General features: G+C 39.6%; 2 protein-coding genes across 2 annotated transcripts in view; one reads left to right on the top strand and one right to left on the bottom strand.

Moving 5' to 3' along the window:
• vps13c (vacuolar protein sorting 13 homolog C) overlaps window positions 1–1,214 on the bottom strand; it is a 110,217-nt gene extending 109,003 nt beyond the window's left edge. The window contains exon 1 of the mRNA XM_047362512.1: window positions 798–1,214. Coding sequence (XP_047218468.1) covers window positions 798–897 — 100 coding nt within the window. The 5' untranslated portion in view covers window positions 898–1,214. The remainder of the gene's footprint in view (window positions 1–797) is intronic.
• On the top strand, window positions 926–26,159 carry LOC124867518 (agouti related neuropeptide). The gene is made up of 5 exons (XM_047363993.1): window positions 926–1,031; window positions 23,590–23,716; window positions 25,021–25,240; window positions 25,568–25,665; window positions 25,755–26,159. Exons 3-5 carry the CDS (start codon window positions 25,102–25,104, stop codon window positions 25,941–25,943), a joined length of 426 nt encoding a protein of 141 aa, XP_047219949.1. The 5' UTR covers window positions 926–1,031; window positions 23,590–23,716; window positions 25,021–25,101; the 3' UTR covers window positions 25,944–26,159.
• Window positions 26,160–27,430: the final 1,271 nt, after the last annotated feature.

Below are 27,430 nucleotides of genomic sequence, written 5' to 3'. Positions count from 1 at the left end.
GCCACCAGGGGGTTTTGTGTAAATGTAAAATTAAAAACTAACATGTTTTTGTGATCATTAGACTCTTCATTTGTTGTTAAACTTCCTATCACTCAGTGACACACACACACACAGCCTTCGTTATGTTAATGTGTCTGTTTAATGCTGATAAAAAAATAACTGATAATAAAACTGCAGTGCGTGTGTTTGTTCCTAGGCTGAGCTGATAAGCTGCACCTTACCTGCATTAATGCATTACACGGTGCAGCATTAACATTCTGCACACTGATCTATCTGATCTGGGACCACCATCTGGGTCGGCCCATTATTTGTTGTTTACCAGCTGCTGACGCTCCACGAAGCTGAAGTTTTCAGCCCAGACCTCCTTCTAATAACAGACGATTTATTAAAGCCCGGTTCTAACCGGGGGTTACACCTGCGTACACGGATCTGCTTGAGTCCGGGGTGTTTATTTTGGGCCAGAGTTAAGTTCGGGGAACATTTGAGAAACTGTCAGTAAATTTTATCTACAATCAGTGAAATATGGTCGCAGAGGCGCGATCGTTTCCGCAATGTAACAGGGAGCCTGGGCTCTGCTGAATAAAGTTTAGATTTCAGAAGAAATAAGGGGGAGCTGTGGTTAAAGTCGAAGCCGAACTCAAGCCTGCATCATAATCCAAGAAACAATCACCCCACTGAATTATGCATTTTATGAATATTGCATGCCGGAAACAAAAAGATTAAAGCGTGATTTTGTGAACGGAGCCTGGTCTATCTCTCTGTCACCGCGATAGCTGCGAGCTAACTGGGTAGCTCACCTCCCCAGATCCCGATCTTCAGCTGGGACTTGTCCAAGTTCTCCACATAGACTCCAATGAACCTGTTCAGGAGGTCGCTGACCATAGACTCGAAGACCATGGCTGGTAGCCCCGGGACGGACCCGCTAAAGGTCACGGATTATCTGCACCTGAGCTCCGGCTGCGAGGATCGACTCGCTCTGTGATCTACAGGCGCTGCCTGCATGTGTGTGTGACAGAAAAGAGAGAAGGCTGGTCAGTCATGTGACGGTGTCACAAACAGATGAACACAGGGAGTTTATGTTTCTCTGTGACCTGATTCCTAAGACAATCTGCGTGTTTGAGACGGTCATGTTGCATGTTGACGTGATGAAGCTCATACATACAATTAGTTAATGCTCCATGCTGCAAAAAGGAACTATAAGCTGCACTCTATCATGATCACTAACCAGGGCCTTTTCAAAGATTTAACTGAATGTATAAAGTTTGGCCTCATGTGTAATTTACACCATGCCTGAATTAGAGAAAAATGTACAACAAAATAAACAGAACAGTTCCAACGAATCCCTCAGAACTTAAAAGTTATGACACCCATGCCGAAGTGAGTAAATGTCAATTTCTGACTAAGACTGTTGTTTTATTCTCAGTTTTCTGTTTCTCTTTGGTTAATTTGTCATGTTGAGGACATATGATAAAAACCTCTTCAGAAGAGTGTTTGCAGTGTCCTCATTACCTTCCAAACAACTAAATACAACTTGTGCAGGTTGTGAAATACAAATACTTATGTTTTCTGAACTTTTTCCACCTGTAATGTGACCTATAATCTGTGCAACTCAACTGAGCAAACAACCTGATACTAAAACGTAGGTGTGCACAGCCTCTTATAACTGGGAACGTGGCTTTCTCCAGAATAACCACCACAATCAGACCATTGTAGAAGACAGTTTCTCAGCTCTGTTCTAGAGCAAAAGTCTAAATCGGAGGGATCACACTCTCAAGAAGTATCAGTCAGGAGGTAGGTGCCGGCAGCTCAAGCGTGGTGTGCGCCTCGTCTGCAGCCAAGTAGGAGGTGATCATCACCTCAGCTCTTATTAATGCTAGATCTCTAGTTAACAAGACCTTTATTCCATATGACTTTTCTTATGTTCCTGACCGGGCTGCTGATTTTACACCATTTTTGGGGCTTCTCCCTCCGAACCGCAGGTTCTTTAGCACCCCTCAGACTTCAGGTAAAGGTTGGGGAGTCACAGTCGTTTTCAGATCCGGTTTTTCTTGTTGGCAGCTTCAGGCATTCATTTTTTCCAGATTCAAAGTCCAACCAAAAGCAAGCCACAAACTAAAGATTTTTTAAACTTCTGCATTTCTATTAACTTAACTCAGTTTGTGAATGGTCCCACGCATGAAAAAGTACACACGTCTGACTTGGTTTTAACTTATGGTTTGCACGGGGATGACTCTGATCATCTACCTGTTTCATTTGAGTTTAATCTTCATCTGCTTGGCCCGTGCGCCATCGCTTGCTCCTGTCTCCTTGTTAAATCACAGACAGCGTCTCACTTTTCAGCTGCTTTTAGCTTCCCTCTTCGGAGTGTCACAAGGATGGAGATGTGGATCAGCTCCTGGATGGTTTTATCTCTGTCTGTCCAGGTATTTTGGTATTTTGCAGATAACATTGAAATCCGGCAGATCCCAGTCAGCTGAGAAACTGTAAAAGTGTTTGGCAGATATGAGAGCATGGATGGAGCTGAACTTAATTTTTTTAAATGATAAGACACAGGTACTTTTAATTGGTAAATCTGACCTGCTGACAGGATGCAGTGGTGCTGTAAGGTCTCTGGAGTCTTCTAGCGGTATCTCTGTTAGGAATCTTGGGAGATCCTTAAATTAGATTTTACATTCAATAAACTGGTCAGTGCTGCTATTATTATCTGAGGCTTATTAGTAAAATCAAAAATTATCTTTCTCGTGATGTTCTTGAGAAGGTTATTCATGCTTTTATCACTTCTAGACTGGACCACTGCAACTCTCTCTATGGTGGGGTTGACCAGTCTCTCCTTCACCATCTTCAGCTGGTTCTAAATTCAGCTGCCCATCTGCTAACGGGGACGATATGATCACATCAATCTAATTTGTATTCTTCTGACACATCTTTATCTCAATGTGTTTTGACATCCACACATCCCCAGTAGATCTCTAAGATCTCAAGACTAGAAGCTGTTAGTTGTTTCCAAGACTCAGCTCAGGACCAGGGGAGACATGGCTTTTTCAACCGCAGCTCCTAGGCTCTGAATCAGTCTGGGGCTGTATTTCTTTAGGTGGAACCTGGGCCTTTGTAGAGAGTGAAGGAAATTATAAAGTGTAAAATATCAGTCAATGTTGGCACAAAGCCTTCAGGCTTCTGGTGGTACACTAAAGAAGACCTTAGGTTCTCCTGGGCTATCTCTGTAGTTATGCTGCTGAAGGCTTATACTACTGGAGGAAATTCTCACTAATTCCCTAGCTCCGCTACATCCTTCTACTACTCTCCAATTATTCATTATCTACAGTTATTGTTGGCAATAACTTTATGTCCTCTCTCAGTTTTTTTCTCTTCATAAAGCTACACCTGGCCTGGTGTTTCTGTTTAATCTTCCTGGAGGGGTCCATTGGATTAGCTGCTGCGGCCAATAACTTCATGTTCTTTTTCTGCTGATGATAGACTTGACGATGCCTTTTTATGTTTGTCTTTGTCGCTTTGCTTGACACTGCAACTGAATTAACTAGTGGTGTGACTAATTGTTATTTACTCTGTTCTTCACTGCATAAATTTTAATATCCATTAAAATTTCACTTCTGGCTCAAATCTTATCTGCTTAGCTGAGTTTCTCTCCTACTACAAAAGCTTCTGTTGCCATCAGTTCTTTAATTTTCTTTAACATAGATCCGCTCTTGGATCCGCACTTTGAGTGGTCACCATGGTTGAAAAAGTGCTATATAATTCAGTCCATTTACTGTTTTGCCATTCTTATTTTTCTGCATCTGCTCTGTTCTCTCAAACCCCCAGTTGGTCGCTGCAGATGGCTGCTCACACCGGGCCTGGTTTTGGTTCTGCTGGAGGTTTCTTCCTGTAAAAGGGAGTTTTCTTCTCCACTGTCACCACATGCTTGTTGAGGAGGAGAGCTTGCTGCAAACTCAGCGACTTGATGCATACGGCTGGGTTTCCTTTGAATCTTTTGACCAATTGGAAAAATAAACTGAACTTAACTAAATTGTTTAATAACTGGGATCAAACTGAACTGACTTTGAACAGTGTGTATGATTAATTATACATTTCTGGATATAAACTAGATGTTACATATGTTGTGAACTGGTGCTGTATAAACACACTGAACTGCATTAACCCCATTTTCGTGGAACACTGCAGAAATGCCATGAGAAAAACTTCATCATAACACCAATGTAATATTTATATCATGATTGCACCTGTTTATGTTTCTGTTGATTGCACTCACCTGTTTTTCCACATAGTTTATTTCCCCTCAAGTTCCTGTTTGCTGATCCTTCCTTGTCAGGTCATCTGTTGTCATTACTGTTGTCGCTGCTGTGTCCCTTGCTCCTGGGTTTCCTTCTTGTCTGTAACTTCATCATCCTGTGCATTTCATTATACAGTACAGAAAAAACGTTTGGACACACCTTCTCATTCAAAGAGTTGTCTTTATTTTCATGACTATTGTTGGATGGGTGTGAGGACTTGTTATCACTCATGTAAAAACCTTGGGTTGCAAGGCACCTGCACTATGCCTTCCTCCCTGTGTGTGTGAGATCATTGTTATCTCTGTGTGAACCAGCCTCCTTTCCGTCTCACACACATACACCCTGTCTGAACTGTCTGTTGAACTGTGTATATAAATAAAGAGATAGGGTGTCAAAACTTTGTAGTTTCACTGCAAAGTGGGCTACCCTTGTCACAAGTAACTCTGACTGTATCGTTCTTACCTCTGAGTTGACTAAATAATACCTAACATTTATTGGTCCTTCGAAGCCGGATTAATTCAATAACCTTATTTCTCTTTGCTTTAACAGTGACTCTGGGATCCGTGGGGGAAGCCTGACGTCGAGCGAAGCACCGCTGCACAGCCTCCTTTAGCCGGAGTGGCTGAAAGTCCCGGTGTGTGTGAATTCACACCTGGCCAGTGGGTTATTGCCTTCCTCTGCGCGGGGTGACTCTCCAGGGTCCAAAGAGTCACCAAGAAGTCAACTCCGAGGTGAGACAGTTTTAAAATACAGTTCATAGGAAAAGTACTTAACAGTCGTTGGTAGTGCGTCGCCGGTAAGGACGCTGCATTAGGATGGTTTTATTCCACCGTGAAAGGGATAGTGACAAATTTGGTACAATCCCGCCGTGAAGGGGATTAAAGAAAACGACTGAGGATTATTCCCCTGTGAGGGAATAGAGTAAGCGCTATATAAATAAAAGAAGAAAAGTACTTAAAAGTCGTTGGTAGTGCGTCGCCGGTAAGGACGCTGCATTGGGATGGTTTTATTCCACCGTGAAAGGAATAGTGACAAATTAAGGTAGGGCCCCGCCAAGAAGGGGGCCAAATAAAACGACTAAGGGTTATTCCCCTGCGAGGGAATAGAATAAGCGCTATAAAAGTAAAAAGAACGGAGTAAATTGAGCTCATAAAATAACACCAAGTTAACTTAGAAAAATTACAAGGTACCTGAAACTAACTGTGTGACTGTGTTGTGTGTGTTTGGAGGACTAAGCATTTTAATAGAATCATAGCAGGATTCTGCTAGTCCTGTGTTTTCTTTTGCCCAGATTAAAACTACGTACTGGTGACTTTGGAGATTCAGGTCGGATTTCATTCCAGAAAATTAACACCGCTGCGAATTAGTCGCAGTAGAAGGCGTGTTAATGTCCTCTCCTTAAAGTCTCATGCCAGTGACCTTTTATCTGGGACATTTATACTATAATTAAACTAACATAAAACATAATGGGGAAGAAACAAAGTAAACTAATTGACTTAGAAGGGGAGGTAAAGTTTATGGAGAACTATGTAAAAGGAGCAGGTATGATCTGTCATAGATGGAATAAAAAATAAAAAACATGGGTTTTTGGGCAAATTAGATACAAAGGATGTCTTAAAATTACAAGGGGATCTAAAATTAGCAATAATGAAAACTAAAAAGAGAAAAATAACAAAGAACAATGGGGAAAGAACAGAGAAAAAGCTCTGATTTAACAGAAATATGTACACGATGGCATAAAAATACGGATTTTCAGGTAACTTAATTATCACTGAAATCCTAAAACTACACGGGGATCTTAAACTGGAGATTATGCATTCAAAAGATTCAAGAGACAATAAAAAACCTTGCCAGGTTATAATTTCAAAGGGGACTTTTCAGTCCCTGAGTGCTCACAGTTGATAAACAGATTAAAACAAAAAGATGAATTAAAAAAACAACAATAAGAGCAGCTTTTAACTGACATAGCCATAATACTGAGGCCTTAAGAAAAGCACAGGAAAAAACTTTCAGCTTAACTGAAAACAAATAAAGGGGGGGGGCGGACCGCCACCCATCCCAGGTCAAATTATAAAGACTAAGAGGTGGTTTTAGAGGACGTGGTAAAAGAAGTTAAAAGAGGAGGTGACAATGTGGACAACATGGAAACTGTCCAACTGGACAACCCAGTGAACAATGACTAGAGAAGGGAGAACAGAATGTTGTTAAAGAAGTAATCTGAGAGTAAAAGATTTTGTAGGCAAGCATTAGTGAGAAACAGGTGCTTTAAAAATCATTCTATGGTGTTATACTACCAACAATATCATGATAAAATGCAAAAGATTCATTTTACAGGGAAATAATTACATATTTGGCTCAGATTGTGTGCATTCTTGATTTTTCCTCTTTGAGAGAAGTTAAATTTCAGCTCTGTGAAACGACCTTGACAAAGAGATGCAGCTGCCTGAAAACAAAGATAAAACTTCTGCAAACAGCAGAAGCCTGTCTCTGCTGAAAGGTCTAAAAAAAAATTGTAACTCTACCTCTGCATGTGTCAAACTCAAGGTCCGCGGGCCAAAACCGGACCCCAAAAGTTTAGTGATTCTCTTGAAGTAGAGCCTTTTAATATGGTGATTGTGTGCTTGAATGTTATTTTGTCAATCAATAAGCAGTTTTGTCTACATTCTGCCACAATCTGCCTTTTGAAAATGTTTTGAATCTTGCTCTTTATGTATAAAAAAAAAAAAAAAGAAAGAAAAGAAAAATTGGCTAAAGTCTGCAGACACAAAATGAACCTGGATTGACGCTCTAACTATGTTTATTTAATCTGAGATCCTCTCCAAATGCAACAGTATATGTCAGTCTACATGAGATACTAACAACTTCACCTACTGATATAATATAAAGATCTGATTGAATATGTGAAACAAACAATGATGAAAGTTTTTCAACAGGTGATGCTCATCCAGGAGGAAGACAGTGTTCCTAGGAAATGCAGCTCATTCATTAACAATCAATTTTTCTCCTATAGGTGGAAGTTTTGCTGACTAATCATAGGCTGGATCTATGAAACATTATGAGCACAGACCAAATGACCAAGGTTCTGACTGACTTATGAACCTCACTGACCTGACAATGATAACATGACACCCAACAGATAACACCTTTAAGGTGGACCCACTAAGACCACCTTATTGATTCTTGGTGAATAAAAAAAAAGAATTGAAGCGTTCAAAACAGACCTTGTGGAAACGAAAGGGGTTATGAGGAAACAATGTGCATTTTAAGAATAATAGAAGTCAAATTATGTTAACATTTTTGCAAATAAAATTACTCTGACAGAGAAATAAGTAAGTAGTGTGTGAATGTGTGTGAATGGGAATGACTGATTTCATTGTAATGCATCTTTGAGGGACCTTAAAAGCGCTAATAAAGGTCTGATGTTCTGATGATCTTTGCCAAATTTATATCTTAATAAGGTTTCCAGAATCTTTTTCGAAAAATCATATAAAGATGGCAAAGGTTCTACCTGTATTGAAAATACTGATAACCATAAGAAAGTTCATAGATCTGTCTTCAATTTTTCACAATTCTTGTACAAACAGGTTATTTAAACTTTCATGTGGCCAAATGTCTGTGTTTGACTTTCTGTTTTTGTGAAATAAATGTCTGTTTCATGTTATGTAAAAATTAGAGTCCTCAACATTACCATAATAATATTAGGTCAGTTCTCTATGGTAAAACAAAAAGATTTTAACAGATGTTTAGACTTTTTCCAGCCAGGTTCAAAATGATTGAATTAGACTCAAACTTAACATAAGATGAAATGAACCTTAACAGAATTACTGGACTGGACTGAAATAGATAAAACTTGAGTTAATTGAAACAAACTTTAGTTACTTGAACTAAATACAAAGCTGACTGAAACTGTATGTTGTATTTATAAAACTGGGTAAGATAAACTAAGATTATAAGATATAATATGCCCTTCATTTTTTGTGTTCATCAGTGAGTGAGTTTTTATTTTTTATTTTTAATAAGAACTAAACCAAGCTTTATTTATAATAATAGCAACTACCAAAAATAGTGATCTCATTTTTAAATGTAATAAGGACTTACTTTATAAAATATGATAAAAAAGAATAATAAGAATTTGGAAAAACAGAGGCTTTAATCCTCTGCAGGAACAGCACTGACACTGTCAAAGGTAGATCCTAGTTACAGGAATCTGGAAGCTCATTCTGGCGTGGACAGTCAAAGTCCATCCAAGGATACATTTAGATGAGGCAGAGGGACAAATACAGGGCTTAGCTGAGAGCAACATGCATCCTGCCCTATCTGCTGTCCCACCTGAACTGTGGTCCCAATCATCAACTGATGTAGGACTTATAAAGGGGTTCCCACCATACAAGGTTAAACTAATATCTGAAAAAAGGCCATCAGTCCGCCAATACCCCTTAAAGCCAGAAGCTGAAGAAGATACTAAGCCAGTAATACAAGATATGTTGAAGTCAGGAATATTAAGAGAAGCACCTGACGCTACATGCAAGACATATCACACTGACATCGCTATTATTATCACAGCCAAACATAACTCTAAAAAGATGTGCCCTTTAAATCCAAGTACTCTAATACCTACTGCAGAAGATGGAAAACCACATTCTTATAAAGCAAAAGTTGAAGAAGACACCAAACCCAGACAAGACATTTCTCAAACCCTTATACCAGATTCATGTGTTGTGTTTGTAGATGGCTCAGCATCTAAAGATGAATATGGAAAGAATAGAGTTGGTTATGCAGTAACAACCATCGATAGGATAATAGAAGCTAAATCTCTACCCAATACATGCTCAGCCCAAACAGCAGAATTATATGCTGTAGTAAGAGCATGTGAATTACATGAGGGACAAATACTTACTATATACACAGACAGCCAATACGTTTTCGGATCAGTACATCACCATGCTAAGATTTGGCAAAATAGAGGTTTTAAAACATCATCAGGGACAGAACTAACTCATTTCAACCTATTAAAGAGAAAATGTCAGATCTGCTATTTATAGACACAGACGTGCTGAAAGACGCCCAACAGTCAGCACCCAAGACAGAAATAAAGGCCTGGCTAAAGAGAGGAGCACAGAAAAAAGATGACATCTATCAGATAGAAGATAAACCAATCCTCCCAAAAAAGTTATACAACACAGCGGCTACAGTGACACATTGGGAAGACCCACGTGTCAAGGGGGGAATATGTCACATCTGGTAAAGCATTAATGCTACACTATAAATATTTCTGACTATGCAAATCATTTTTGCAGATCATGCATAATTTGTTGCAAACACGGGGGAAGAAATATTGCCTAGTTGTAATAGATGAACCTAGTGACACATTTCTTCCCCACATATGGTATCCCACAGATTATAAGGTCAGATAATGGAACTCATTTTGTAAATAAATTAATAGATCTAAGTTCTAATGCATTAGGGTTTCAGTTAAAGATTAAGGAAAACAATGGAAGAAACAGGGAGGCCATGACCCGAATGCCTATCCCTGGTTAATTATGGATGAGAATAACTCCAAATCAAACTGGTCTTACTCCATTTGCCACCTACTGTACATCATTGTATGGCTCCACCCACTGTGTTCTGAGTCTGAGATCACGTGACACCAAGTTGCTGATGTGAATTTGTATTCTCAAAGAAATAGTACATGGCAGACCGTTTTCTCTGCCCTCTGACATGAATGAAATAGAGAAAGCACAACAGGAAACTTCATTAGCTGAGTGGATGAATAAAATGTTGCAGACAAAAGAAGAACAAATGTCCAGTGGTCTGCCGATAATCTCTGCTCCTATCCCACAGAATGAGGCCTGGAGACCTGGTCCTGATTAAGACACTCCACCGGAAGGATTGGAGCACTCCTTGGTGGAAAGGGCCGTTTCAAATACTCCTGACAACGCCCACAGTTCTGAAAATAGCAGAGAGGCCTTCCTGGATCCATAAAAGCCACTGTAAGCCAGTTTTGCCGTTACAGGAGCCAAACCAACCGACGGGGTAGCAGAGGAAGTCCGGGTTCAAAGATGGCCCAGCGTCTCAAACCGGTGAAGAAAACAGCTGATCTGCGCCCAATTATAAAATGGCTCTCTGTAACATGTGGACAGGACTGATAAGCCTGAGCTTAATTCTGGTAGCAGGACTCTTTCTCTATCTAAAGCAGGATCCACAGGAGGTGATACCGAACCAGAAGAGATGGACATCAGACGGGACCCATCTCAGAACACTGACGGAAGAACATGACGCACATCCATTCCTACAGAATTTCTGGTATTGTTCATGGTGGCATATGCAACACTGAACTAGGTAGAAATACACAAAAATGAAGGGGCCGATTATGATGACATGTTGTAAATAAATCACATCAAAAGCCTGAGTGTACTCATACATTGTATTTCATAAAATGACCTTACAGCAGAAAATCGGAAGAAGTTGTTGCTTAAGTGAAATGAGAAAAAGTACAATGATGACATAAACAGGGCAGATTTTTTAATTCTTTTATTTTTATGATTTCAAGTATTATTCTTTTATTTTTATGATTTCAAGTATTATTATTTTATTTTTATGATTTCAAGTATCATTCTTTTATTTTTATGATTTCAAGTATTATTCTTTTATTTTTATGATTTCAAGTATTATTCTTTTATTTTTATGATTTCAAGTATCATTCTTTTATTTTTATGATTTCAAGTATTATTATTTTATTTTTATGATTTCAAGTATCATTCTTTTATTTTTATGATTTCAAGTATTAATCAACATTTAACTTTTAATGGTCGCCGAGGGCGGCGGGGCCGTATGAGTATTTCCCACAAAATATAATCTGTTTACCGTCCGTGGGTTTTCGCTCATACAAAGTATTTTTCTTACTCGTTTTTATATTAAATGTTTTTACTTGTGATAAAAGGAGGGACTGTTGGATGGGTGTGAGGACTTGTTATCACTCATGTAAAAACCTTGGGTTGCAAGGCACCTGCACTATGCCTTCCTCCCTGTGTGTGTGAGATCATTGTTATCTCTGTGTGAACCAGCCTCCTTTCCGTCTCACACACATACACCCTGTCTGAACTGTCTGTTGAACTGTGTATATAAATAAAGAGATAGGGTGTCAAAACTTTGTAGTTTCACTGCAAAGTGGGCTACCCTTGTCACAAGTAACTCTGACTGTATCGTTCTTACCTCTGAGTTGACTAAATAATACCTAACAACTATGAATATTGTAGCTTCACACTGAAGGCATAAAAACTATGAATTAACACATGTGGAATTATATACTGAACAAAAAAGTGTGAAACAATTGAAAATATGTCTTATATTCTAGGTTCTTCAAAGTAGCCACCTTTTGCTTTGATTACTGCTCCACACACTCTTGTTATTCTGTTGATGAGCTTCAAGAGGTAGTCACCTGAAATGGTTTTCCAACAGTCTTGAAGGAGTTCCCAGAGATGTTTAGCACTTGTTGGCCCTTTTGCCTTCACTCTGCGGTCCAGCTCACCCCAAACCGTCTCAATTGGGTTTAGGTCCGGTGACTGTGGAGGCCAGGTCATCTGGTGCAGCACCCCATCACTCTCCTTCTTGGTAAATAGCCCTTACACAGCCTGGAGGTGTGTTTGGGGTCATTGTCCTGTTGAAAAATAAATGATGGTCCAACTAAACGCAAACCGGATGGAATAGCATGCCGCTGCAAGATGCTGTGGTAGCCATGCTGGTTCAGTATGCCTTCAATTTTGAATAAATCCCCAACAGTGTCACCAGCAAAGCTCCCTCATACCATCACACCTCCTCCTCCATGCTTCATGGTGGGAACCAGGCATGTAGAGTCCATCTGTTCACCTCTTCTGCGCCGCACAAAGATACGGTGGTTGGAACCAAAGATCTCAAACTTGGACTCATCAGACCAAAGCACAGATTTCCACTGGTCTAATGTCCATTCCTTGTGTTCTTTAGCCCAAACAAGTCTCTTCTGCTTGTTGCCTGTCCTCAGCAGTGGTTTCCTAGCAGCTATTTTACCATGAAGGCCTGATTCACACAGTCTCCTCATAACAGTTGTTCTAGAGATGTGTCTGCTACTAGAACTCTGTGTGGCATTGACCTGTTCTCTAATCTGAGCTGCTGTTAACCTGCGATTTCTGAGGCTGGTGACTTGGATGAACTTATCGTCCGCAGCAGAGGTGACTCTTGGTCTTCCTTTCCTGGGGCGGTCCTCATGTGAGCCAGTTTCTTTGTAGCGCTTGATGGTTTTTGCGACGGTACTTGGGGACACTTTCAAAGTTTTCCCAATTGTTTGGACTGACTGACCTTCATTTCTTAAAGTAATGATGGCCACTTGTTTTTCTTTACTTAGCTGCTTTTTTCTTGCCATAATACAAATTCTAACAGTCTATTCAGTAGGACTATCAGCTGTGTACTGTATCCACCTCCTGCACAACACAACTCATGGTCCTAACCCCACTTATAAGGCTTGAAATCCCAGTAATTAAACCTGACAGGGCACACCTGTGAAGTGAAAACCATTTCAGGTGACTACCTCTTGAAGCTCATCAACAGAATGCCAAGAGTGTGCAGAGCAGTAATCAAAGCAAAAGGTGGCTACTTTGAAGAACCTAGAATATAAGACATATTTTCAGTTGTTTCACAGTTTTTTGTTCAGTATATAATTCCACATGTGTTAATTCATAGTTTTGATGCCTTCAGTGTGAAGTTACAATATTCATAGTCATGAAAATAAAGAAAACTCTTTGAATGAGAAGGTGTGTCCAAACGTTTGGTCTGTCCTGTATACATCCACCATGCGCCCGCTGATGTCCTGTTGCCGCTTTGGTCCTGATCAACCGCAAACCACGACACTTTATTGATGGTTTAAAGCACAACATGAATTCAAACCTTTGTTTTCTGAAATTTATTTATTTGTTTCTATTTGTTTCAGTAAAGCATTGACTATATATTATTTATTTATTTTTATTTAAAATCTGTCTGTCTTCCTTATTGTGAAAGACCTGTGCTTCACTCTTCTTTCCATCGTTGCTTCATTTTTTTGAGGTTTCTGATCAGCTCTCTGAAAGTTCCACCGTGACATTTTAATGAGGCTGAGGTTTGGACTTTGACTGGACCAGTGTGACCCCTTGATTCTTGTCTTTGTAGCCATTTTGGTGTAGATCTGTCGCTGTGTTTGGGATTGTTGCCCATATCATTATCTCTCCACCACTGTGCTTGACAGTTGGCATGAGGTGTTTGTGCTGATCTGCTGTGTTTAGGTTTCTCAAAACATTGTTCTGTCCATTACGGTCAAACATCTCTATTGTTTAGGCTTTTCCCTTCAACCCATCCAAATTTTTTCTCAATTTGTTTGGCAGCTTCTTAACTTTTGACATTTGACCTGCTGAACTATTACTATGGTGACAGTCCAGCCACTTGCAACAGGAAGTGAATGAGGACATGTGCACAGTAAACATATACATTAGGCTGGTTCCCATCTGACTGGTCTAATCAGTAGCCTTATTAAAACTGCGCTGCCTGCAATAGCAGCGTCTCGCCTCGTTTGTTCTGAGTGCAGCTATGATGTCATCAGCATGTCACTCTTCAGAGAAACGGCGCCATGTTTGCAGATCGAGGATAATGAGCAGGAGGAAGCAGCACATTCCCAGTAATGGAAGGAACATGAAGGAAGCAGCTGAGCTAATGTTCTCCAATCACATCAACAGAGAGGGTCATTACTGAGCTCTAATGAGCACGCTCAGTCTTAACCACCATCCTCAGAACAGGCAGGTCAGCTGATAGAATAACATGTGACTCAGAGTCCTCACAATGAAACACATTCACATCCCGATTTCCACCATGAAGAGCCTGTTTTTGTTCAGGACTCTCCCAAACAGATGATCAGGCATGCTTTCTAAGCTAAACATTTGAATTTGTAATTTTTAGGCTAATAAACACAGTAACAGGTTAGCTCTGTTGTGGTCCACATCTTAAAACACTTTACAGGCTTCTGCTTTTGAGTATTTGAGCATTACGTGATTCCTGAGTTCTGATTTTAGAAGTAATAGACTGGATGACACAAAACTCCCTCACACTAAGAGAAAGCAAAACTGAAAAGTCGGGCTGCACGGTGGTGCAGTTGGTAGCACTGTTGCCTTGCAGCAAGAAGGTCCTGGGTTCAATTCCCAACCAGGGTTCTTTCTGCATGGAGTCTGCATGTTCTCCCTGTGCATGTGTGGGTTCTCACTGGGTATTCTGGCTTCCTCCCAAAGACATGCCTATTAGGTTAATTGGTCACTCTAAATTGCCCTTAGGTGTATGAGTGTGTGCATGATTGTTTGTGTGTTGCCCTGTGATGGACTGGTGACCTGTCCAGGGTGTATCCTGCCACTCACCCATAGACTGCTGGAGATAGGCACCAGCTCCCCTGCAACCCACTATGGAATAAGTGGTAGAAAATGACTGACTGACCTTTAAAGTCTTAAATGGGTTGGCACCCATTTATTTAACTAAACAGCTTGAGCCATATTTTCCCAAAAGAGCTCTGAGATCATCTGGCCAAATGTTTTCAGTAAATAATAGACAGTCAGGCTTTTGAGGTGTTGGCCCCTAGAATCTGGACCAGCCTAATACCTAACGCGGGTACTGCAGAGCCCATAAAGCCTTTGAAATCCCTTTTGAAAATGTCATCCTTGGTTGTTGGCAGTTTGAATCACAATTCATTTTCGCTTTTTCATTGTTTATACTTTATATTATATATTACCCATTTCTCTCTGTGTTTTGGGCACTTTGGTCAGTTTTGTTGTTAGTTAATGTGCTAAAATCAAAGTGTTTTTACCTTAATTTTTGGTCTTGTATGAAGATGAAACCAGGAGAGGAATGAAGTAAACTAGAGGTTTTACAGCTTAGACTGGCAGACCAGTTTAGGGAGCATTTAAGTGGTCAAGGTGAGAGATAGACTGAACCAGGAGGTCAATTCAGTTTATTTATATAGCCTCGATTCACAACACATGTCGTCTCAAGGCAATTCAATCGAATCATTCAGATTTAAATTTTAAGTACATACATTTCAGTCAGTCAGTCATTTTCTACCACTTATTCCATAGTGGGTCATGGGGAAGCTGGTGCCTATCTCTTGCAGTCTATGGGCAAGAGGCAGGGTACACCCTGGACAGGTCGCCAGTCCATCGCAGGGCAACACACAAACAAAACCACGCACACACTCATTCATACACCTAAGGGCAATTTAGAGAGACCAATTAACCTAACAGGCATGTCTTTGGACTGTGGGAGGAAGCCGGAGTACCCGGTGAGAACCCACGCATGCACGGGGAGAACATGCAAACTCCATGCAGAAAGCCCCTTGGCCAGGAGTCAAACGCAGGACCTTCTTGCTGCCAGGCAACAGTGCTACCAACTGCGCCACTGTGCAGCCCTACAAACATTTCAATTCATCCTAAATATCAAATAGTGCAGTCCTATTCTTTTTATTGGTTAAAAAGTTTTTCTATCTAAGGAAACCCAGCAGATTGCATACAATCAGTAACTTGCAGCATTCATTCCTCCTGGGAGTGAATGCTCCCAGGAGGAATGAATGAGCATGTAGCGACAGTGGACAGTCACTTGCATTGAGTTTGCAGCAATCCCTTATACTAAGCATACAGTGCCTTGCGAAAGTATTCGGCCCTCTTGAACTTTTCAACCTCTTGCCACATTTCAGGCTTCAAACATAAAGATATAAAATTATAATTTTTTGTGAAGAATCAACAAGTGGGACACAATCGTGAAGTGGAATGAAATTTATTGGATGTGTCAAACTTTTTTAACAAATGAAAAACTGAAAAGTGGGGCATGCCATATTATTCGGCCCCCTTGCGTTAATACTTTGTAGCGCCACCCTTTGCTGCAATTACAGCTGCAAGTCTCTTGGGGTTTGTCTCTATCAGTTTTGCACATTGAAAGACTGAAATTCTTGCCCATTCTTTCTTGCAAAACAGCTGGAGCTCAGTGAGGTTGGATGGAGAGCGTTCGTGAACAGCAGTCTTCAGCTCTTTCCACAGATTCTCGATTGGATTCAGGTCTGGACTTTGACTTGGCCATTCCAACACTTGGATACGTTTATTTGTGAACCATTCCATTGTAGATTTGGCTTTATGTTTTGGATCATTGTCTTGTTGGAAGATAAATCTCCGTCCCAGTCTCAGGTCTCTTGCAGACTCCAACAGGTTTTCTTCCAGAATGGTCCTGTATTTGGTCCCATCCATCTTCCCATCAATTTTGACCATCTTCTCTGTCCCTGCTGATGAAAAGCAGGCCCAAACCATGATGCTGCCACCACCATGTTTGACAGTGGGGATCTTGTGTTCAGGGTGATGAGCTGTGTTGCTTTTACGCCAAACATATCGTTTTGCATTGTGGCCAAACAGTTTGATTTTGGTTTCATCTGACCAGAGCACCTTCTTCCACATGTTTGGTGTGTCTCCCAGGTGGCTTGTAGCAAACTTTAAATGAGATTTTTATGGATATCTTTGAGAAATGGCTTTCTTCTTGCCACTCTTCGATAAAGGCCAGATTTGTGGAGTGTACAACGGATTGTTGTCCTATGGACAAACTCTCCCACCTCAGCTGTAGATCTCTGCAGTTCATCCAGAGTGATCATGGGCCTCTTGGCTGCATCTCTGATCAGTCTTCTCCTTGTTCAAGATGAAAGTTTAGAGGGACGGCCGGGTCTTGGTAGATTTGCAGTGGTCTGATACTCCTTCCATTTCAATATGATTGCTTGCACAGTGCTCCTTGGGAAGTTTAAAGCTAGGGAAATCTTTTTGTATCCAAATCCGGCTTTAAACTTCTCCACAACAGTATCTCGGACCTGCCTGGTGTGTTCCTTGGTCTTCATGATGCTCTCTGCCCTTTGAACAGAACCCTGAGACTATCACAGAGCAGGTGCATTTATACGGAGACTTGATTACACACAGGTGGATTCTATTTATCATCATCAGTCATTTGGGACAACATTGGATCATTCAGAAATCCTCACTGAACGTCTGGAGTGAGTTTGCTGCACTGAAAGTAAAGGGGCCGAATAATATTACATGCCCCACTTTTCAGTTTTTTATTTGTTAAAAAAGTTTGACACATCCAATAAATTTCATTCCACTTCACGATTGTGTCCCACTTGTTGTTGATTCTCCACAAAAAATTATAATTTTATATCCTTATGTTTGAAGCTTGAAATGTGGCAAGAGGTTGAAAAGTTCAAGGGGGCCGAATACTTTCGCAAGGCACTGTACATGTAGCAACAATGGAAAGGAAAACTCTCCTTTAATAGAAAGAAACCTCTAGCAGAACCAAGCTCAGTGTGAGCAGCCATCTGCCATGACTGCCTGGGGGTTTGGAAGAACAGAGCAGAGAGACAAAAGGACACAGACACACTGATCCAGAAGTACTTTCCATGATTGTACAGTTACCTCCAATGCTGTCTTACTTAGGATGAAGTAATCATGTTCAGGAGTATGCTGAGGATTTTATTTTTAATAGAATCAAGTTTATTTATAAAGAATCTCATAAAATCATTACTGCTGAGAGCTAAGGGAATGGATGGCTCAACAGAGAAATGACTGTGTAAGTTTAGCAACTTTACTAAAAGGAAACCTAGGATTATTCTTATTATCTTCTGTTAATAATGAGCTTGGCAAAATGTCTTTTTATACAACTGTAGACTATTTTTCCAGATTAAGTAGGAGTCCTCTAGATGTGTAGAATGCCATTTTCTCTCTAGTTTTCTAACATTGTGGTTTGAAGTATTGTGACTATGAATCTGAATATATTATTTAATATTTAATATCAATACTTTAATATTTATTAAATTATATTTTGGTCTGTCAAGGGTTGTCCTATGAATACCAGCCTAATACGGTGGTGGCATTAGGACAAAATTGAAAGGGATGAGCCAAGCTCTGACATTATTGAACAGCATAAACTCTTAACACACATGGAATGAATTCACACAATTTCTTAAAATACAAGAATTTATTAACAAAAATAAGTCAACTCAAAGTCAAACATATTTCAATCAACAAACTCTTCACTATGCTAAAACAATCCAACTAAACTACCAAGCAGAATGAAAGAATAGGGAAGACTAATGGGCTATGTACGATATAAACAAGTTGATGAAGTTAAGTTAGTCTTGGATCTAAGGCAATAATTGGCACTTTTAGACAGCCATTCACAATGCAAGATCAGATCAAATATTTTAATAAAATAATATTTTAAGAATGATTTCCTGAATAAAACCATCCTTCTGGATGACCAGTTCTCAACAGTGTTTAATTAGCTGCCTTTATTTATTAAAATAAGATTTATAGAAATATTATTAAGGAAATAGTAAAATAAATTTAAGGAAATATCATTTTGAAAAAGAGCCAAATCTTTCTGGAGAAATGGGGCTTAATGGTGTTTGCTTAGTTATCAAGTTTAGTAAATAATATTTAGGGAAATATTATTTCCTGGATTGAAAACCAACAACCTTTTTGAGTAAAATATCTTAGTATGCAAGCATGTGTTCTTAGCTGTTAGCAGTTAAAGCTAACAAAAGAAGCTTGTCGCTTATTATCAGAAAAAAACACATATCTTTAAAATACCACAAATAAAAGGGTTAAAATGCATAAGCATGGACAGCGCGTTATGGCCGATCTTCTGTGTTTAAAATCACCCTTTAAATAACATTTGTCTTAACTTTAAAAACTGAGCATGTGTGCTGAGCAGATAATCTGCTAGCACTAAGATAGCTGAGTTTCAACACCAACAAAACCAAACGTCATAAAATTAAAAAAATGTTTAGATTATTTCATCCTAAATTACTTCTCTCTGCCCAAACCTAACCTCTCAAGTGAACCGTGCTGAGGAAAAGTTGTCTGGGTCGACGAAGTTGAAGAAACATCCACAGTGAACAACAGGGTTAACTTGCAGCTAACCTCCATAGCTGTGGGGTGGGCGGCTCGTTCTGTCGGCCGGCTAAACTGCATGTTACAGCTGTAACCACAGTGATGCGGCCCCCGTTGTCCTTCCTTCAGACCGGGAAAACTGCTCCACTCGTCGTAGTAGAGACAGGGTCTCTGCTGGGAACTCTCTATAACACAGTTTGATTCTGTAGACCTCAGAGAGAAAGTCAAGCCACGCTTGTACCTTAATTACCCCCGTTCATGAATAAATACCGGATACGCAAACAGCAATTCATTCGTACTTAACTTAGTGCATATGATCGTGTGATCGTATGACACTCTTGAATCCAGTTTGAAGAGTTATGTCTGTTTGCCAGCAAAGAGACATTAGCGCGCTGTCTCTCCTATCCATATCCTCTCGAGATCAGTGTGGAAGAGGTCAGTTCGTTGGAAGGGGGGGTTATACAGTCAGTGACATCACGGGAAGTTTGCTGTCTGGCTGGAAGTAGGTAAATGTGATTTATTTTGACAGTTCCAGAGAAGTTCGTACCGGACTTTCATGTTGTAATCCATAGCTGTGGGTCCCAACAATCTGATACTCGGCCAGATGTCACCTTCAATCAGGACAATGACCTGAAGCAATGTAGCTGTAGCTACATACTACCCACAGCTACCCTGGGGGAGAAAGACAGAAGTAAGGCTGCCGTACAATCGAGTCCTCTTACCACCATCAGCACTCAAGGCGGGTGAAGGGTCTTTCCCAAAGACACAACGAGACGGATTGAGCGTGGGTTTACACAATGGTCTTGCAATGATGAAGAATCCTTCAAGAATATCCAGCTTCCAGAACTGCTCCACATCACTGCCAAAATATAATCATCTAAGGGGGAGAATACATTTGCAACACACTGTAGAACTGGTTATTGTCAGCATAGGGGTGGTATAAAAAGCCACCGAATCGTATGATTTGGCCCATTGAGGTGTTGTTTGGCAAGGAGGTCCAAGTACTGTGCCTTGGGGAATGCCTGTGGTGAGGTGGTGCACTGCAGAAGTGTGAATGGTGTTGAATGGTCAATCAGTGAGGTATGATTAAAAACCAGGAGTGCGTTCGCCCTGTGATGCCCATGCTAGACAGTATGTTGAAAAGTATGCAGTTTTTGAGAGAATCAAATGCAATTGATAAGTTGAGCAGACTAAGTACTGAGGACTTGGTTGCCAATTTGCCTTCTTTTAGGGCTTCTCTTACAGCCAACATAGCTGTTTGGATGGACTGGCCCCATTTGAACCCCAGATTGGTTTGGGTTGTGGAGGTTGTTTTGTGTAAGGTATTGTCTGACCTGTTTGAAGAGCACCCTTTCAATTGACCCTTCCAAGTGAGTTGTAAGGATTGAAGGTTTCTTGATGACTGCAACAAGTGGCTGACTTTGCTGCAGTTCCTGATGCATGCAGGAAGAAACCTCCAGCAGAACTTGGCTCTGTGTGAGCAGCCATTTGCCATAAACCCAGAAGCACTAATCTAGAAGTACCTTGTAGGTTATAAAAAAATCTAAAGACTTAATAACAACAGTAGCTCTTTTTATGGTGTCACCTAGGAGAGTTAAGCAGCTAAACAGATAAGTTTTAAGCCATTTATCATTTACACGAACAAACTGGAATTTGTCAGACAAATAAAATTTAAATCAGCCTAGTGTTGTTCCCCTGATCCCTACAGTTTGTTCCAGCCTTTCTAAGAGAATATTGTGATGGACTGGATCAGATGCAGCACTGAGATCTAACAGGACAAGTACAAACACAAGACTATTATCTGAGATGAGGAGAACATAATTAGTGACTTTCACCAGTGCTGTTTGAATGCTATGATGAGCTCTGAAACCTGACTGAGTTTCCAGTCAGGTTCCAGAGGTTTCCCGTCCTTGTCGGAAAGCATGCCTCTTCCATGTTCTTCATTAACCCATTACTGTAGCACATTTCTATTAAGACAAACCAAAAACACTTCTGGACAAAAACCTTTAAATACATTCTGTAAATGTTCCAACTATAAAGCAAAATGGGATAAAGTAGCGAACTGACACAAGCTAACCACATAGATTAGCTAGTTAGCTGCTACACAGTTAGCACGTGCAACGCAGTCTGTAGGGTTTTATCCTCATTTTGTCATTGTTTAGGTGTGTGTGTGTGTTCTTGTACTTGCTGCTGAGGGAGAACCATTTTTTGTATTTTTATTTCAAAGTGAGGACATTTTGACAAAGTGAGGACGTTTTCCTGGTCCACACTTTTCCAAATTCCGTTCTTGGGACATGGGTTAGGTTTAGGGTAGGAAGGGAATTTAGGTTTATACTGGTAAAGGTTAGGTTTAGGGTAAGGTCAGGATTAGGCTATAGAAATGAAAAGAAGAGTGTAGAGATTAAAGTGTGTTTGTGTTGATTTGGTGTGTGTGTTAATTTGTCACTTGGATGTGCAAAGTAAGAACAGTAGAAAAGCTCTAACACTCCAACATGCTCCCAAGAGCAGCACCTAAAGGCCACATTAGCAGACAGACACCAAACATCACCTCAGAGCAGCCAAAGTTAAAGTCAACTTATTGTCAGTTCTACAATATTTATAGGACATACAGAAGATTGAAATTACCTTTCTCTCAGACCCTTGGTGCAGACAATTTTATTTTATTCTGGGTGATTCTAAAAGGGTTTATGCAAATTGTACTACAGAAGTTAAAAGCTGCACCTGTAGATAAACTACTGGTAACCCATTTACTGATAGGAAAGGAGACTGTTAAATCTTCTGAAGGTTTTATGTTGAAGAGGTTGAAGTTTATGGAAGCTTGTTATTACTAGAGAATGTTTTATTTTTATTTGTTTAATCTTAAATTTAGACTGGATAATAGATTTTTGTTAATGATATTCAAATATTTTTTAAATTTTCTTCTAGAACATTAAAAGGGTATGAAAAGTTAAAAGCCCTTTTATGTTGAAGGTTGTTTGGATATTTTGTTACAAACATTTTAAGATGAAAACTCAAAGTTGTAGCTGAAAACAATACAAGGAAAATGAAACCTTTTTATTCGATAGATGGAGGGTAGACTGATGCAGAAATTAATTTTATCTTTGATCTTTCTATTATCATGGTTTTTATGTGATTTAGTTTGTAAACAGTGCCATTAGACAATCACATTCATTGATTTCTGGTCAGCCAATCAATTGATTGTTTAGATGGATGAATGCTAAATATTTAGGGTTACTGGGTCTTAATGGGAGTGCAGATGGGGACAATAAAACAGTAATGGAAGGAGACGGCAGTGGCGCCTTGGACTCCGAGTCCAGGCCACTTTTGCTGCGTGTCCCCTCTCTCCACCCGTTTCCTGTCAACTTACTGTCGGAAAAAAAGGAAAATATAGGCCACTTGTGCTGCAAAAAAGCATAAAAATAAAACAGACTTGGTGACCAAAACAAGTGGAAATAGTCACGAAAGCAGATAAAAAGATAGCATTCCTGCCATTTAATATAATAATCTTGTTTAGAAAACACTGCAGCAAAAATCACTGCAACATAAACACCTCAACATGTGAGGAAACTGTCTGGGTCCCACGGAGAGAAACAAACACTCAGTGTGGTATTTTGGAGCAGAAACGCCTGGATTAACTCCTCTCTGTCTTGTTTTATTAAAGGCAGGAGTCATGTTTTATAGTATTGTTTAAGAGTAATGTGTCTCTTTCAATACAGTTGTTACTGAGTTGTTCTGACAATTTTGTTGAAACTGAATTTTCAGTTGCTGAAAAGTATCTGGTCAACTGACTATTTTCATGGCAACATATAATCATTTTATTTATTAAATTTTACTTTAATAGCCAAAGCTGCCAATGTTTGTTCTAGTCCACCAACATCTGGTGTATGAATCTGTTCGTTTGGTTTCAACCACTAAACGTGTTTTAGACACGATGGTCATACCCATCATGTCTACATGGAAACAATCACATGCACACAAGGGGAGCCTGCAGCAGCTAATTAAAAGGGTTTTCTACTTGTTACTCATATAGCCATAGATGCTGTAGACACAATAAATTATTTATGTCCTGTGGTTTTATTATTATAATAATTATTGGTTTCAATATTTTCCTTCTGTTTTGTTTGTCATTGTTATGATTTCCTCCTGTTGCCCACTGCACCATTTGCTTATTTCTCTCTGTTTTCGTCATCTTTGCCTTCTTATAACCCGTTGGTTGGTAGCTGGTAAAAAATTATTAGTAAAATTCCTCACTTAGCTGAATTCTGAAGAATTATTAAAAGGGATTTTAAAAATGCAGAAAAAACTGCTTCTAACTCATGTTTTGTGTCATGATGTGTTTATTCCAGATTCACAAAATGATGCAAAGTCAGCGACGCCCACCCAGCTGGTCATGTGACTTCTTCCTGTTGATTGGGCTTTAAATCACCTTCATCTCCTCAGAAATAGAACCACAGCAGGAATAGCAGCCAGAAGGTGAGTTTTTAGTCTTTTTCAATTTTCTGTTTAATGCTGTGAACTCTTTGAAATGTGTGTTTGGGATCCATATTATATCCCTGATGATGGTGATCAGGTGTAAGACTGAATGAAAGTTTTCTCAAGTTTATTTGCTTCCATCCATGATATATTTTCCATAAATGTTACAAATATTTGTTGTTTTCTTTGATATCCAAGATAAATACTTTATTGATATATCTGTAAAAACACAGACTAGCGCAGCAGAATAGAATAAACTTTGATGGATCAATTGTATGTTTGTGAAATAACACGAAAATAATTAGTGGAGAATACAATATATATACACAGTTTTTGCCACCTTAGATGAAGTTAAAAAGGGCACAATAATATAACATAAAATAAAAACAAAATATCAATAAAAAGGAAGTAAGAAACATTAACTTATAATAAATAAAATATTGCATTTAAAATATTGACCAAATAACTGGATAAATAAACGAATGAATAAATAAATGCAAACTGATTTTAATTCTTATTTTCCTACATTTGTTTAGTTCTTGAAATTCATAATTTTTAGTCATTCTTTAAAAGGGCACTTAGTTTTATAATTGGAGATATTTTATTATTTTTGGGCTCAAGCATCATTATCTATATCTAGTGGCATCTCATCTCTGTATGATGAAGCTCTGAAAATAATAGCTAACAAGCCCATTCACATACAATGAGCTGATGAGAACAGAGTAACCAGGATCACGGAGAATGGTGAATGTAATATGTCACTCTGGAGAAGAACTACATTTAGGCTGTCTTAATTAATCAACACATTTCTGAACTTAATTAGAAGTTTAAAATCTGGCTGAAGGAAAAACAAAGCTGCTCCTATTCATGCATTGGATACTGATGCAGGTCCCAGTGTTAGAAGATGTTTATTTTTATTTTTGAGCTGTGCGTGTTGTTTAATTATGTTTATTTCTCTAAATGTACTGATAATGTATATTTATTTTATTAAATGGTATAATGTAGCTTTAGCTACAGTTATTAGTGGTTATCCTTATGTAAAAGTCCAACTAGGGACATGAGTTGAACATCAGCGCTCTGTACAGCACATCAGTTGCAATCTATATATTGAAGCTAATCATATCACCCCTTTGAAAATGAGATCATATTATTATTATAATTATTATCGTTTGATTTTTAGGGCCAGTCACTGTTATAGCTTTATTGTTAGATTATTTTATGCACAATTGGGCTGAACGTCTTCAGATTTCCAAACAGGTGGCAGGAAAATAAAACAGCTTCTGTTTCCTGTTTCCTCCTTTCAGAGGTTCTTGTCGGAGCAGCTGAGGATTGTGGGAGTTTCAGTGCAGATTTTTCTTCTTCTTCTCTTCAGTGACAGCAGCAGGATGTTTGGCAGGTTGCTGCTCTGCTGCTGGTCCTTCAGTCTGCTGCGGCTCTCCTCCTCTCTGGTTCATGGGGGTATCCAACTGAATGACGGCCCGGTTCGCGGTCTCCATACCGACACCTCTTACCTTACTGACATCGGTCAGTGACACATGTCCAATCAGAGAGCTCTGCAGTCAGCTGACACACCACAGCTCAGATAATGCCAGACTTTCAGCTGATGTTCTTCAGCACTTATTTTGAAATGAAAACAAAAACCTTCCCTTGTGAAACCTCAGCCTTTATGTAACAAGGTTGTAAACCTTGATGGGTGCCTTTAAAAAGTTCTGCCTGTAGGCCCTCCACCTTCCAGAATTACTGGTGTTAATGGTTTCAGTTTTGGATATGTAGTTATATGGAGGAGCCAATCAAACCAGATGTTGGAACAATTCAGGTAATGAATAATTTTTTCCTTCCTGTGTTCTGCAGATAGAGGCCACGCCTCCAACCCTCTTCAGGAAACCGGCCTCCTGTCTGTAGACTCAGAGGAAGACCGCTTCCTGATGGAGGCAGGCTCCAACAATGAGGTGCAGGATTGTCCTCAGCATCAGGTCTGCTGCCCTCTGTAAGCTTGCACCGAACTGACTTTCCTGAGCACTTTTCTCTTGTCCTGCAGGATTTGTCTGCGCTGCAGCTGCAGGGCCGAGCTGTGCGCTCCCCTCGCCGCTGTATCCCTCACCAGCAGTTCTGTCTGGGTTACTCGCTGCCCTGCTGCGACCCCTGCGACACCTGCTACTGCCGCTTCTTCAACGCCATCTGCTATTGCCGTCCCGTGGGCCATACCTGCCCACACAGAGGCACCTGAGCACAGTTCATGATGTTTTGATCCATTTGGTTACACCTGGTCCTGTAAAATAAACTGAAAGTGTGTTCTGATGGATTTGTCTCCTCTAAGGATGCTGTGTAACTGTAAGAACTGAAGATGAATAAACATATTTATTTCTCTTATGTGATGAGATTCTGTATAGTGGTAACTGCATATGAACAGTTTGCTGCAGCTTGAAATAAATATTTAATGTTTGATCAGTTCTCATATATTCCTCACAGGGAACTTTTCGGTTTCGCATGATAGCCCGCACTTACTAAACATAAATGGGAATTTATTCACGATATGACCTAAAAAAAATCAATAAATCAGCTGAAATTAGTCAATATTGGCCCTTTTGCTTGTAGAAAGGCATATGCTTTTGAAAACCCAGGTCGCGTTTTAATACAAATTTGCCTGGGTTATATTACTTTCCTGGGGCTTCACTCTCACGGGTAAATGGTCGGAGCAGCAGAGCTCTGCATACAGGCTGGTCTGACTGCTAAACTAAGCTAAGTTAACTGGCCAGCTGGACGGAGACTTCGCCACTAACCGCTGCTTGATCTCGGCCTGGCACTCTGGGATTCCCGCTACCTGTTATATGTTTGTGGCGGCTGAAGTGAATATAAAGTGTTTAGTAAGTATTTGGTCAATAGCCGCAAGTACAAGAAAATAAAACAAAATATTTTTACCAAACAATTGTGACATTTTTAGTTATTGTTTTTGATAAGAGCACTTTAAATTTTCCATGTACATAAAAAATACACATTTCCCTTTAAATGTAAACCTAACTTAGTGGAGTTTGAACTCATATTTATTTACCTCTAATATGTATTTATGTAAAATTTTAAATTTTTCATAGTTTTAGGCAGACCACTCTGCAGGAGGAGAGACCACAGTTCCAGGTTTGGATAAAAATTCTCAGAAGCTCAGTTTCCTTTTTTACTGTCTACGCATCTTCTACTTTACAGAAATATTCGCTTGTGATTAGACAGTCAAGGTATTAATTGCCTGTACTTTTGGATCAGGTTTTGTTTTCCAATAAATCTAATTTTTACTAAAAGCATGTTTTGTAGTTATCTAATATGAGATTAATGAATCATGCAGTTGTCAGGGAACAGTTCTGGCCAGATGCAAGTTGGTAAAAAAAAAAAGAAACAAAATAATGATTTAAAAAAGAAAAGGCTGATTGTCCAAAAGATGGTTTTCTCAGAGGTACTTTAAGGTTTTCACTGGAGACTCCTTGTGTAATGGATCCACTGCTGTGAGTGAAACTACAAGCTCTCAGAGAACAGGAGGGACTTGCCTGTACAAACATTTATACATTCACTTTAAATTCAATACTTTACAACATTTTACAAACTTATTACATTTAACCTCTGCAGAACCTGACAGTGGCGTGTTCGAATGAGCTTTCTACCTAGAACTTTCAAAGCTCTGTTATAGTTTGATTGTTTTGGCTGTTTCCTGCAACCAGGAAGTTACAC

Source organism: Girardinichthys multiradiatus, chromosome 4 (genome assembly GCF_021462225.1).
Source record: "Girardinichthys multiradiatus isolate DD_20200921_A chromosome 4, DD_fGirMul_XY1, whole genome shotgun sequence".
Lineage (NCBI taxonomy): Eukaryota > Metazoa > Chordata > Actinopteri > Cyprinodontiformes > Goodeidae > Girardinichthys > Girardinichthys multiradiatus.
The sequence above is the reverse complement of the archived record's forward strand: the minus strand, read 5'-3'. Positions and strand labels throughout refer to the sequence as shown.

What these genes read in the sequence shown, in the direction of transcription:
- LOC124867518 (XM_047363993.1), top strand. Translation starts at nt 25,102, where the DNA reads ATGTTTGGCAGGTTGCTGCTCTGCTGCTGGTCCTTCAGTCTGCTGCGG. An exon ending in CTCTTACCTTACTGACATCG is followed by an intron (nt 25,241 to 25,567) that starts GTCAGTGACACA and finishes TGTGTTCTGCAG; the next exon opens with ATAGAGGCCACGCCTCCAAC. An exon ending in AGGCAGGCTCCAACAATGAG is followed by an intron (nt 25,666 to 25,754) that starts GTGCAGGATTGT and finishes CTTGTCCTGCAG; the next exon opens with GATTTGTCTGCGCTGCAGCT.